The sequence below is a fragment of the Palaemon carinicauda genome, chromosome 6 (genome assembly GCF_036898095.1).
Source record: "Palaemon carinicauda isolate YSFRI2023 chromosome 6, ASM3689809v2, whole genome shotgun sequence".
Classification (NCBI taxonomy): Eukaryota; Metazoa; Arthropoda; class Malacostraca; order Decapoda; family Palaemonidae; genus Palaemon; species Palaemon carinicauda.
The window spans coordinates 162452082-162465482 of NC_090730.1; the positions used below are offsets into that span (position 1 = coordinate 162452082).

The 13401-nt window shown below is 43.5% G+C and overlaps 1 protein-coding gene across 1 annotated transcript in view; it reads right to left on the minus strand.

Moving 5' to 3' along the window:
• Positions 1–757: 757 nt before the first annotated feature.
• The window catches only part of LOC137642772 (putative inorganic phosphate cotransporter), a 67201-nt gene continuing 54557 nt past the window's right edge, over positions 758–13401 (minus strand). Inside the window, exons 11-12 of the mRNA XM_068375618.1 lie at positions 9743–9870; positions 758–1257 (exon numbers count right to left, since the gene is read on the minus strand). Coding sequence (XP_068231719.1) covers positions 1218–1257; positions 9743–9870 — 168 coding nt within the window. The 3' untranslated portion in view covers positions 758–1217. The remainder of the gene's footprint in view (positions 1258–9742; positions 9871–13401) is intronic.

A 13401-nucleotide genomic window follows, 5' to 3' on the forward strand; every position in this document is an offset into this window, starting at 1 on the left:
AACTAAAGGTTTAAAGGCCTCTCATGAATGGCAAAGGCAAGGGACAGTGACATTGCCCTATCAAGAAGGACAATGCCCTGGAGACTAACCATATTACGTATGATCAGCGCCCATGCCTCTCTCCACCAAGCTAGGACCAGGGAGGGCCAGGTAATGGCTGCTGATGACTCAGCAGATAGACCTAAAGACTACCTCATAACCCCCATCCTTAGCTCACAAGGATGGTGAGGCTGCAGCGACCAAAGGAACAAACGCATTTGAGTGGGACTCGAACCCCAGTCTGGCAATCACCAGGCAAGGACGCTACCACCAGGCCACCACAACCCATAAAAGTATTCTTCAAGGAAGTTAGATTCATGTGATTAGCACATGATTAGCACATACTACCTAAGTCTAATTAAAACTCAAAACCCCTGAGAATAATAATTTTACATACAGGAATATAGCATCTTGATAAATTTTATCCTTAGCAATGCTTATTTAATTTTAGTATTAGTTTCTTTTTTGTAGACTGTAATGATATCTCTTACTATTACTTTTCACGTTCTTATCTATGAAATGTTCGCGCTTTCTTTAACATTTTCAAAAATAGGTAGAAAGATATGTAAATGAAATTTTTTATGCTTCTGTATTAGAGCTACAGACTACATGCAATAGATGCACTAGGATGTTTATTGATTCCTTAAGCTTACATGTCTTCATGAAACTATTACTGTATATGGAAATATTGGCAGTCAGCAGTACATTAATTTTGTTTTTAAAACAAGGCGAAAAAAAAAACAAAAATAAATTTAATGGAATTGCAATGACCTTAACTACCTGTATAACATTCCTTAGACCTTGAGTAAAAATTATAATAAATTATATTATAATAACACAAACTTGAGCCATAATATATTTAGTGTACTATATTCATAAACTACACTATAATTCCACCAACTATGAAACATCAGCAAGTAATATTTGGATAGCATGTGAGCAATCATTACCTGTCACAGTACTCAGCACTAATTTCAGGCCTCAAAACACATTCGTTATACACTGCTTCATATTTATAATTTACCGCCAAATACCCTTACTCTGAACTGTACTTACATGGTTACGACTAAGTAGATAGGATTGTACTCTTTTCAAAGATAGGCCGAGTTCATAGCTATTTTTACGGAGTACGTCAATCTGTTATTGCTGCCAGCAATTACGAAGTAAAAATTTATTTTTTACACTGTTTTCATCACTGTGATTTCCTTAGCAGGTTTCCTGAAAACAAAAAGAATTTTAAAATGTCATTCAGAGTATGCTAGTATCCCATATTATCTTTTTCTGGGCTCGAACCTGTGCCGCCCAGTGAATAAGCTCCATTTAAGCACTTATTCTTAGGTAATTTACTGCTAAATATACCAGAGAAAAAATGTAAAGGAGTGCTAGGTTAACTAGCTCGCTCACCTATTGGTGTCGGTATAAAATTGGGCGTATAATCCAGAGGTCCCGCACTATTTAGATTAATCCACGACAGAGAACCCCAATAGAGGAGAGCCGTTCAACCTCACTCGGTACTACTACAATGCATCCGCTCAGAACCCAACTCCGTTTAGCACGACTTGTGCAGTAACCCGCATTTTTCTAGTGCTCTCGATTTTTGGATATTTTCTAGTGAATTATGGCTTCTTCGTCGGTTTCCCAGGAGACACCGTCTAAGTTAAGTACCAAGCTGGGTTTTACTGTGTTTTGAGCAACCTAGATCGTTTAATATTTATATTATAGGAGTTTATTCTCTTCGTTCATACCGATCTTGCTTGATTTCACTACAGTTGGTACTCCTGTTTTTGAGAGCTTTTAATTTTCACTTGCGGTGTTACTATGTGTATTATTTTTATTATCAAATATTATTTGTTATTGTGAATATTCATTATTTAGCGTTTAGAATCCTCGTGGTTCAATTTTTGGGCCGATATCATTTACGTATCGCTATGGCTGCCGACCGTGCTAAGGCGGCAATGTTATTTTAGCCATCAGGTGTGTCTTTTGTGATTTAATTATTTATGTTGCATGCCTTGCCCAAAAATTTTCTATGTGTTTATTCATATATTTAACGCTATTATTATTTTTATAATGAATATTTGTGCCATTACTCCGTTTGATCTGTCTGGTTGGGGATCGTCAGTTGGTAGCCCTGCTGCCTCGTATCACGTGATCCTCCCCCACGCTCCCCCTCTAGCTAGGTGGGAGGCTAGGCTTCTCCCCCCTCCACTAAGGGACCGTTGCCTTCCCTCCTTTTAGAGGGGGTAGTTAAGTGTTTATGGACTTTGTCCTCCGGGTGGCCCGGCGGTTTAGTCTCTGTCTAGTCTGGTTGGCCACCGGTCAACAGAGTTGGATCCCGGTGCACCCTATTTTATATTCACTTTTCATTCTGGCTTATGTTATACGAAACCCTCCGGGTTCGATTGGCAGTTCTTAGTTACAGTTCCGCCCCCCTATTATTTTATAACATTTCCTATGATGATTATATATGACAGATCACTACCCCGGAGTCTCTAAAGGAATTGGTATTGAATATACCTTTATTTCCCGGCCCGGGGTCTACCCCACCCCGGGAAATCAGACACTATGTGTCTTAATTCCTTGTTATTGCATCCTTTTTTATGCTCCCGGCTTGACCGGAATGGATGGCTATACTTTAGTTTCAAGTTAGACTTATGTTTAGGCCCGGGACCCCCGGTCCCGCCCCTATGTAAGAATATTACAGTTAAGCTCTAACCTTGCGTTAGACCTATGTTAGGCCCGGGTCCTCTGGACCCGCCCCTATAAAAAAAAAAAAAAAAAAAAAAAAAAAAAAAAAAAAAATTTATTTTATTTTTTACAGTCTAATCTTGTGTTAGACCTATGTTAGGCCCGGGTCCTCCGGACCCACCCCTACTTAAAAGAATAGTACAGTTAAGCTCTTTTCTTGTGTTAGACCTATGTTAGGCCACTTAAAGAATAGTACAGTTAAGCTCTAATCTTGTGTTAGACCTATGTTAGGCCCGGGTCCTTCAGACCCGCCCCTAATTAAGAGAATTACAGTTTCTCATATACTATTCTTTTTACAGATGGTGCATTGTCTGACGCCGGCCTGTGCAGCTGTTCTGCACCAGCCTTGTGGCCACTCCGTCTGCCGATCTCACGCCCCTTGTGGGGTTCAACTGGAAGACGTTGTGGTATGGCACCCGGATAACTGTGTGATTTGCTTCGACCTCATCACTACCCTTGGATCTGACTCGGTGAGTCCCGTTGGCTATATTGCCTTCTTATTTTATTTACTATTAGTAAGATATCTATGGTCTTGAAGGACCATTGGGAGTCTCCCTTTTATAATTCCCCCTATTATTTCAGGCATCCCCGGAGCAAAAGTCTGCGGCTCGGGCCACACTGAAGGTGTGGATTGGTGGGTTTGCCCGGAATGTAAAGTCTAAGCGGCCGTACGTCCTATCTGAGGACTACTGCACCATGGTTTACCCCAACGCCAAGTCTTCAGCTGCTGTGGCTAGGCATGTGGCAGCTCCCATCATTGCCCACATTGATGCCACTATAACGGGTCTCATCGACCCAGAGCAAGATCCATCGGACGCCCCCGGAGGTCTGGAGGACAATGTTGCCTCCATGAACCTGGACGTCGAACCAATGTTGCTAGACGAGCCGGATACAGGTAGGGTGGTAAGTGAGGCAGGTGTGTCCGGCGCTGAGATTCCTATCCTCAGCCCCGCTCTTTCTTCTTCTTCTGATCGCTCTTCCTTTCTTGGATTTTCTGGGGACCGTGATTCGTCTCAACGTTCATACCCGGTTCCCCCTAAGGATAAGTCTACTTCAAGGACCTTACCCAAAGCTCGCAAGCCTCACAAGACTTCTCATGGCTCTAAACATGGTACGAACCCGTCTTCAAAGACCTCTGGTTCCTCCTCTAAGTCTCACGACCCGGGAGTTCCTTCCGCCCCTCCTGCTGCTAGCCCGGGCCTTTCCGAATCAGCTATGCTTCGCATCGTGTCGGAGATGCAGGAAAAGTTGGTTTCGGAGATGCAGTCGAGGATGGACACGATGTTCTCTAACTTCGGTCAGAGAATTGGGGCTTTAGAGCAAGGAGCTCCGGAGAGAGTCCAAAGCTCTCTCATACCGGATGCCTCTAAGCTCCCGCCGTTTGCCAAGAACAACCCCTGGCGGATGGCTCTTCATTCCCCGTTCTCAGACGGAATGTTGACTCTGGAGGGCCTTGGCACTCGTCCTCTAGAGGACTTTGAATTCTTTCCTCCGGGTCTGGCATTTCCATTTCATGGTTATGCCAGACTTACCGAGGAAGCTTTAGTCCGATTAGACAAGGTCCCCAAAGAGACGGTCATCTTCCCGAAGGAGCAAGCCCAATCTGTTTGGGCCAGATTTTTGAATGACATCGGCTGCACTAACACCATGCTGACGCCTCATAAAAGCTCCTTTACGATGTTCTTAATGGACAAGACCACCTTGACTCCATGCGTCAATAAGGTGGCAGAGCTTGCCTTTCAATATGCTCTGGAGGAGAAGCCCTTGCCTCCCATCCGAGAGGTGGATCCAATCTCCCTCCTTCTTCCCTCAGGTATTGAGTGTTGGGACAACGTCCATACCACCTTTACCTCCGGCAAGCTTGCAGCAGACTGTGCCTCAGTCTTGTTTAGTGAGAAGCTTCCCCGTCTCCCGGAATCTCTCATTAAACAGGAATATGATTCCCGCCTACGTGTGGGCCGTACTCTAAACCTGGCCACATCCACGAAGTCGATAGCCTTGACTTACGATACGGAGAGTATTTTTAAGTCTCTCAACAAGGCTACGTTACAGTCGTTATATTATGACTTGTATGACTTTGCTACTGCTAAACGCAGATGTCGCAAGCATGTTCTAGCTGAGGCGACGATTAGGCATGAACCTAATAAACTCATCCGGTCCTCCTGTTGGGGTTCAAATCTCTTCCCCGAGGATCTCGTAGAGGAAGTCTTGGCGGAGGCCACTAGGGTTAATCAGAGCCTTAAAGCCCGTTGGGGTTTGACCCCTAAACGCAAGTATGACCCCGCAAATTATCAAGCCCGGGGTAGGAAGAAGCTTAGACCATATACCTCCACCCAGTTCAGGCAACAACAGAGTGCTTCATCCAACTTCCGGCTGCCTCTTCCTCCATCTTCTGTTGCCCCTGCACAGCCCTCCACCTCTCGGGCTCCTTCGGATGACTATGTCACCGTTCTGCTACCTAAGAGCCAGCTTTCTGGTGCCTCCGCCACTTCCCCTGCCTTTAACCAGTCCTACGAGGCTCATAGCTCTTCCCAGAATTATGGTAGAGGTAGAGGCTACCACCGTGGCTCTAACCAGAACAAAGGCAGGGGAAGAGCCTTTCGCAGAGGAAAGAACTTCCGAGGCGGACGTGGAGGCAACTCCTCAAACCAATACTGAGGTGCAGCAGGTAGGGGGGAGGCTCTATGCCTTCCGCAACAAATGGAGGTTCAGTCCCTGGGCGTTCAGTATCATCTCCAAGGGACTAGGGTGGAGTTGGATTCAAGGACCTCCTCCTCCGAACAAATTTCGTCAACATTCCACCCCGGACCTGGTCGAATTTGTCCAGGATCTTTTACAAAAGAATGCCATACAAGAAACGAAACATCTGAAGTTTCAAGGTCGGCTGTTCAGTGTCCCGAAGAAGGATTCAGACAAGAGAAGAGTGATTCTAGATCTATCCCTTCTCAACTTGTCCATTCAATGCGACAAGTTTCGAATGCTTACCGTCTCGCAGGTGCGGACCTTACTTCCCCGTGGGGCCGTCACCACCTCTATCGATCTTACAGACGCCTACTATCACGTCCCGATAGCGAGACACTTCCGTCCGTACCTAGGCTTTCGCTTAGGGGACAAAAGTTACTCCTTCAAGGTGATGCCTTTCGGGCTCAACATTGCCCCAAGGATCTTCACAAAGCTAGCAGAAGTCGCTGTTCAGGAACTCAGGAATCAAGGGATTCAAGTAGTAGCCTATCTGGACGACTGGCTCATTTGGTCAGACACCTCCCAAAATTGCCTAAAAGCCACTCACAAAGTCATCCATTATCTTCAATCTCTAGGCTTCCAGATCAACTTCAAGAAGTCCCGTCTTCTTCCAAAATCGAAGTTCCAATGGCTCGGCCTGCAATGGGATCTTATATCTCATACTCTGTGTCTTCCCAGACCCAAGAGGTTAGAGATTGCAAGGAACACCAAATGCTTTCTCAAAGACAAAGTAAGTTCCAGACGGCTTCAAGAGAAGATTCTGGGGTCCCTTCAGTTTGCCTCAGTGACGGATCTTCTTCTGAAGGCAAAATTGAAAGATATCAATCGTGTCTGGCGTTCGAGGGCGAACCGGAAGCTCCGGGACAGGAAAGTCCGCCTTCCTCCCATTCTACGGGAAAGACTTCTTCCTTGGACAAGAGCAAACAGTCTGTCAAAGTCAGTTCCCCTTCGATTTCCGCCCCCAGAATTAATCATTCACACAGACGCATCCCTATCAGGTTGGGGCGGCTATTCTCAGCTCAAGAAAGTTCAAGGTCTTTGGACTCCCTTGTTCCGCCATTTTCACATCAATGTGCTAGAGGCCATGGCAGTTCTTCTAACCCTGAAACGTCTCGCTCTTCCCAAGAAACAACACCTTCGTCTGGTCCTCGACAGCGAAGTGGTGGTCCGCTGCCTCAACAGAGGCGGGTCAAAGTCAGGGCCTCTGAACCATGTTCTAGTAGCCATATTCTCCCTAGCAGCCTCGAACCGTTGGCATCTTTCAGCTGTCCACCTGGCGGGAGTCCGGAATGTAGTGGCAGACGCCCTGTCCCGGACCTCCCCTCTAGAATCGGAATGGTCACTCGATCTAAAGTCATTTCGGTGGATTCTCTCTCAGGTTCCCGGCCTCCAAGTGGACCTCTTCGCCACGGAATCCAACCACAAATTGAGAGTATATGTGGCTCCCAATCTAGACCCTCAGGCTTACGCCACAGACGCCATGTCACAGAATTGGGACAACTGGGAAAAGATTTATCTCTTTCCCCCGGTGAATCTTTTGCTGAAAGTTCTAGACAAACTGAGATCCTTCAAGGGACAAGTAGCCTTGGTCGCACCCAACTGGCCCAAGAGCAACTGGTATCCTCTCCTGCGGGAGTTGAGACTATACCCTCACCCGATACCCAATCCGGTTCTGTCTCAGATAGTACAAACACGCGTTGTGTACGCTTTCTCAAACATTCAGAGCGCCCTAACTTTATGGACTTTATGAAGTTTGCGGCTATGCATGGTGCCAATATTGATCCTCAAAACACCTTGTTCCTAGAATCAGATAAACGGGATTCCACCATCCGTCAGTATGACTCTGCAGTTAAAAAGTTGGCAAAATTTTTAATAGACTCAGACGTGAACTGTATGAACTTGAACCTTACAGTCACTTTCTTTAGATCTTTATTAGAATCAGGTCTGGCAGCCAATACTATCACCACTATTAAATCGGCTCTGAAAAAGATCTTCCTAGTGGGTTTTAACATAGACTTAACCGACTCTTTGTTAGCTTCAATTCCGAAAGCTTGTGCCAGACTGAAACCGGTTACTCGTCCTACCCCGGTGACCTGGTTCCTTAATGACGTACTCAAATTGGCTTCTGATACCATTAACAGTTCTTGTGATTACATGCCCCTTCTCAGGAAAACACTTTTCCTAGTGAGCTTGGCTTCCGGGGCAAGAATTTCTGAATTGGCAGCCTTGTCGAGAGACCCGGGTCATATTGACTTTCTGCCTTCAGGAGAGGTCCTTCTTTCTCCTAACAAATTCTTTTTGGCTAAGAATGAAGACCCTCAAAACAGATGGACCTCCTGGAAAATTGTTCCCCTCACGCAAGATCCGTCGCTGTGCCCTGTCACTACTCTTAGGTCTTATCTATCCCGGACCTCCTCTAACTCCTCGGGGCCTCTATTCGTTAGAGAACAAGGCGGTACCATTACTATTAAAGGGATCAGGCAACAAATTTTGTATTTTATTAAACAAGCTAACCCTGACTCTTTTCCTCTTGCACATGATATCAGGGCGGTTGCCACCTCGGTGAACTTCTTTCACCACATGAATTTTACAGACCTTTCCAGGTATACAGGGTGGAAATCACCGTCAGTGTTCAAGAAACACTACCTTAAACATTTGGAAGCCCTAAAATTTTCTACAGTAGCCGCAGGGAGCGTAGTTACTCCCGAGTAACTCACAGGTTAATGCCTTGACTCTTTATCTCTCCCTCTTACCTGCCTCATTTATACCCTATTGTATTCGTTGGTCTCGCACCTGAATACTGTTATTATATTTGTAAATTTTATGCTCCTGAGTATCTGTATATATTATCACTCACGGCATTATTATACCTACCTTATTGGATTTATGTTCATATTTAAGATACCCTTATAATTGTTTTTTGGTACTCATCTCTGATTAAAGCATCCTGTATTTCTCTTACGCTTATGTTTTTTCCTTTATTTTGCAAGTTTGGTGACATTTTTCTCTTGTATAGATTCACTGGGCGGCACAGGTTCGAGCCCAGAAAAGGGATTTTGACGTAGGAAAAATCTATTTCTGGGCGAAGGACCTGTGCCGCCCAGTGAACCCTCCCAGCTCCTCTCCCTTGGAGTCCCCAAACTTTGGGTGCTAAGGAGTTGGGTTCTGAGCGGATGCATTGTAGTAGTACCGAGTGAGGTTGAACGGCTCTCCTCTATTGGGGTTCTCTGTCGTGGATTAATCTAAATAGTGCGGGACCTCTGGATTATACGCCCAATTTTATACCGACACCAATAGGTGAGCGAGCTAGTTAACCTAGCACTCCTTTACATTTTTTTCTCTGGTATATTTAGCAGTAAATTACCTAAGAATAAGTGCTTAAATGGAGCTTATTCACTGGGCGGCACAGGTCCTTCGCCCAGAAATAGATTTTTCCTACGTCAAAATCCCTTACTTATGCCACATTTCTCATTAAACATTATGAATTCACACAATATAAACAGAAACATTTAAACATATTCCACAGAAAAAAAAACCCAGATTTTCATAAAACAAGATTATTTAATCTTACAAACTGTAAAACTACAATAGCACTTCAATGGAACCCTGTAGATAAGGAATTCTATGAAGTACTGTATGAAGTACATTGCTTTCAATCATTTCTACTACAGAGACTAGTACAGACTCTAAGTAAACAGGAGCAATGCTGAATAATGTGTACCGTATAGACTTAGTTCACTTCAATAACTGCAAAGCATGAACCTCTATGGAGTATCTTAAAATTTCAAGTTGACACTGACCTTGGTGATCAAAGGTTATAATCTATATTTCCATAAATAGTGCGAGAGCAGATTCATACCTCCGACATTAAATACTGTACAGTGAAGGGGGAGGTTGTTCGACTGGGTGAAATATTCTCAAATTCTTGACTGTGTACAATCAAGAATGAATAATATTAAAGAGATTTCTTTGCTCACAAAGTTTAGATGGCAATTACCTCTTCTATATTTATTGCACATAGCATGGTTATCATTATATAGTGTAGAGATTACGGTGATACACAACTTTCAGGTACAGTAGCAGTTACTTAATTTGGAAACACTTGAAAAAACAGTGTAGATTCTGAGGCCTTCAATTGAAAATGAAAAAACAGAAATCTAGGCAGCCTAACAATAAGATAACATAATAGTTTTAAACTAGACAAATTACTAACCTTTTCTCAGTGTATCCTTCATTCCAAGGTTGAACATCTGAAGACATATAGACAAGGTAAAGAGAACACACCACTAAGTACACCATAGAAACCAACTGGAAGACTTCACGCCATTGACCCAGAGTTTGCTGGAGAATGAAGTAGATATTAAACAGCTAATATAAAACACTGCACAAATTAGTTCACAGTATAAGTATAATCTCAATCTAATAAATATTAAACAGTAAATTTCAAAAACTGCAAGAATTAGTTCACAGTATAAGTATAATCTCAATCTAATAAATATTAAACAGCAAATTTAAAACACTGAAAGAATTAGTTCACAGCATAAGTATAATCTCAATCTAATAAATATCAAACAGCAAATTTGAAACACTGGAAGAATTAGTTCACAGTATAAGTATAATGTCAATCTAGTAAATATTAAACAGAAAATTTAAAACACTGCAAGAATTAGTTCACAGTATACGAAAAATCTCAATCTAATAAATATTAAACATAAAACTTAAAACACTGCAAGAATTAGTTCACAGTATACGAAAAATCTCAATCTAATAAATAAATATAAAACAGAAAATTTAAAACACTGCAAGAATTAGTTCATAGTATAAGTATAATCTCAATCTACTAAATATTAAACAGTAAATTTAAAACACTGCAAGAATTAGTTCACAGTATAAGAAAAATCTCAATCTAATACCGTAAATATTAAAAAGAAAATTTAAAACACTGCAAGAATTAGTTCGCAGTATAATTATAATCTAAATCTAATAAATATGTTATTTTGATAATAAAATAAATTTTTGAATATACTTACCCGGTGATTATAATAGCTGCAACTCTGTTGCTCGACAGAAAAACTCTACGGAAAAATTCGCCAGCGATCGCTACACAGGTAGGGGGTGTACTCAACAGCGCCATCTGTCGTTCAGATACCCATTACTCATTGTAAACAAAGAACTCAATTTTCTCCTCGGTCCACTGTGTCTCTATTGGGGAGGAAGGGAGGGTCCTTTAATTTATAATCACCGGGTAAGTATATTCAAAAATTTATTTTATTATCAAAATAACATTTTTCAATATTTAACTTAGCCGGTGATTATAATAGCTGATTCACACCCAGGGGGGTGGGTAGAGACCAGCAAAATATGTTTACATCATATGAGCTAAGAATTTTTATTTCATTTTAGAAGTTATCAAAATAACTAAACAAATTAAATAGGTACCTGGTAAGGAAGTCGACTTGAACAATTACTCTGCCTTTTTGAGTACGTCTTCCTTACGGAGCCTCGCGATCCTCTTAGGATGCTGAGCGACCCCTAGGAGCTGAAGTATCAAGGGTTGCAACCCATACAACAGGACCTCATCAAAACCTCTAATCTAGGCGCTTCTCAAGAAATGACTTTGACCACCCGCCAAATCAACCAGGATGCGAAAGGCTTCTTAGCCTTCCGGACAACCCAAAAACAATAATAAAAACATTTCAAGAGAAAGATTAAAAAGGTTATGGAATTAGGGAATTGTAGTGGTTGAGCCCTCACCCACTACTGCACTCGCTGCTACGAATGGTCCCAGAGTGTAGCAGTTCTCGTAAAGAGACTGGACATCCTTAAGATAAAAAGACACGAACACTGACTTGCTTTTCCAATAGGTTGCGTCGATTATACTTCGCAGAGATCTATTTTGTTTAAAGGCCACGGAAGTTGCGACAGCTCTAACTTCGTGTGTCCTTACCTTCAGCAAAGCTTGGTCTTCCTCATTCAGATGGGAATGAGCTTCTCGTATTAACAGTCTGATAAAATAGGATAAAACATTCTTTGACATAGGCAAAGATGGTTTCTCAACTGAACACCATAAAGCTTCAGACGGGCCTCGTAAAGGTTTAGTTCGTTTTAAATAGAACTTAAGAGCTCTTACAGGGCATAAGACTCTTTCTAGTTCATTTCCAACCATACGATAAGCTTGGAATATCTAACGATTTTGGCCAAGGTCGAGAAGGCAGCTCGTTTTTGGCTAGAAAACCAAGTTGTAGAGAACATGTAGCCGTTTCAGATGAGAATCCGATGTTCTTGCTGAAGGCATGAATCTCACTGACTCTTTTAGCTGTGGCTAAGCATACCAGGAAAAGAGTCTTTAAGGTGAGATCTTTCAGGGAGGCTGATTGTAGCGGCTCGAACCTGTCTGACATAAGGAATCTTAGTACCATGTCTAAATTCCAACCAGGTGTAACCAAACGACGCTCCTTCGTGGTCTCAAAAGACTTAAGGAGGTCCTGTAGATCTTTATTGTTGGAAAGATCTAAGCCTCTGTGACGGAAGACTGATGCCAACATGCTTCTGTAACCCTTGATAGTGGGAGCTGAAAGAGATCGTTCTTTCCTCAGATATAAGAGGAAGTCAGCTATTTGAGTTACAGAGGTACTGGTCGAGGATACGAGTACTGACTTGCACCAGTTTCGGAAGATTTCCCACTTCGATTGGTAGACTCTAAGGGTGGATGTTCTCCTTGCTCTAGCAATCGCTCTGGCTGCCTCCTTCGAAAAGCCTCTAGCTCTCGAGAGTCTTTCGATAGTCTGAAGGCAGTCAGACGAAGAGCGTGGAGGCCTTGGTGTACCTTCTTTACGTGTGGCTGACGTAGAAGGTCCACCCTTAGGGGAAGTGTTCTGGGAACGTCTACTAGCCATCGAAGTACCTCGGTGAACCATTCTCTCGCGAGCCAGAGGGGAGCAACTAGCGTCAACCTTGTCCCTTCGTGAGAGGCGAACTTCTGCAGTACCTTGTTGACAATCTTGAACGGAGGGAATGCATATAGATCTAGATGTGACCAATCTAGGAGAAAGGCATCTATATGAACTGCTGCTGGGTCCGGGATTGGTGAGCAAAATATTGGGAGCCTCTTGGTCATCGAGGTTGCGAAGAGATCTATGGTTGGCTGGCCCCAGGTGGCCCAAAGTCTCTTGCATACATCCTTGTGGAGGGTCCATTCTGTTGGAATTATTTGTCCCTTCCGACTGAGACAATCTGCCATGACATTCAAGTTGCCTTGGATGAACCTCGTTACTAGTGATATGTTTAGACCTTTTGACCAGGTGAGGAGGTCCCTTGCGATCTCGTACAACGTCAGAGAATAGGTCCCTCCTTGCTTGGAGATGTACGCCAAAGCCGTGGTGTTGTCCGAGTTCACCTCCACCACTTTGCCTTGAAGGAGAGACCTGAAGCTTTTCCAGGCCAGACGTACTGCCAGTAGCTCCTTGCAGTTGAAATGCATTGTCCTTTGACTCGAGTTCCATATCCCCGAGCATTCCCGACCGTCTAATGTCGCACCCCAGCCTACGTCCGATGCGTCCGAGAAGAGAACGTGGTTGGGAGTCTGAACAGCCAGGGGAAGACCCTCTCTTAGGTTGATATTGTCCTTTCACCAAGTCAGACAAGACTTTATCTTTTCGGAAACCGGGATCGAGACCGCTTCTAGCGTCTTGTCCTTTTTCCAGTGAAAAGCTAGATGGTATTGAAGAGGACGGAGGTGTAGTCTTCCAAGTGACACAAATTGATCCACGGATGACAGTGTCCCTACCAGACTCATCCACAGCCTGACTGAGCAGCGTTCCTTCTTCAGCACCTTCTGGATGGATAGCAGGGCTGGGGGCTGATCGTCTTGTT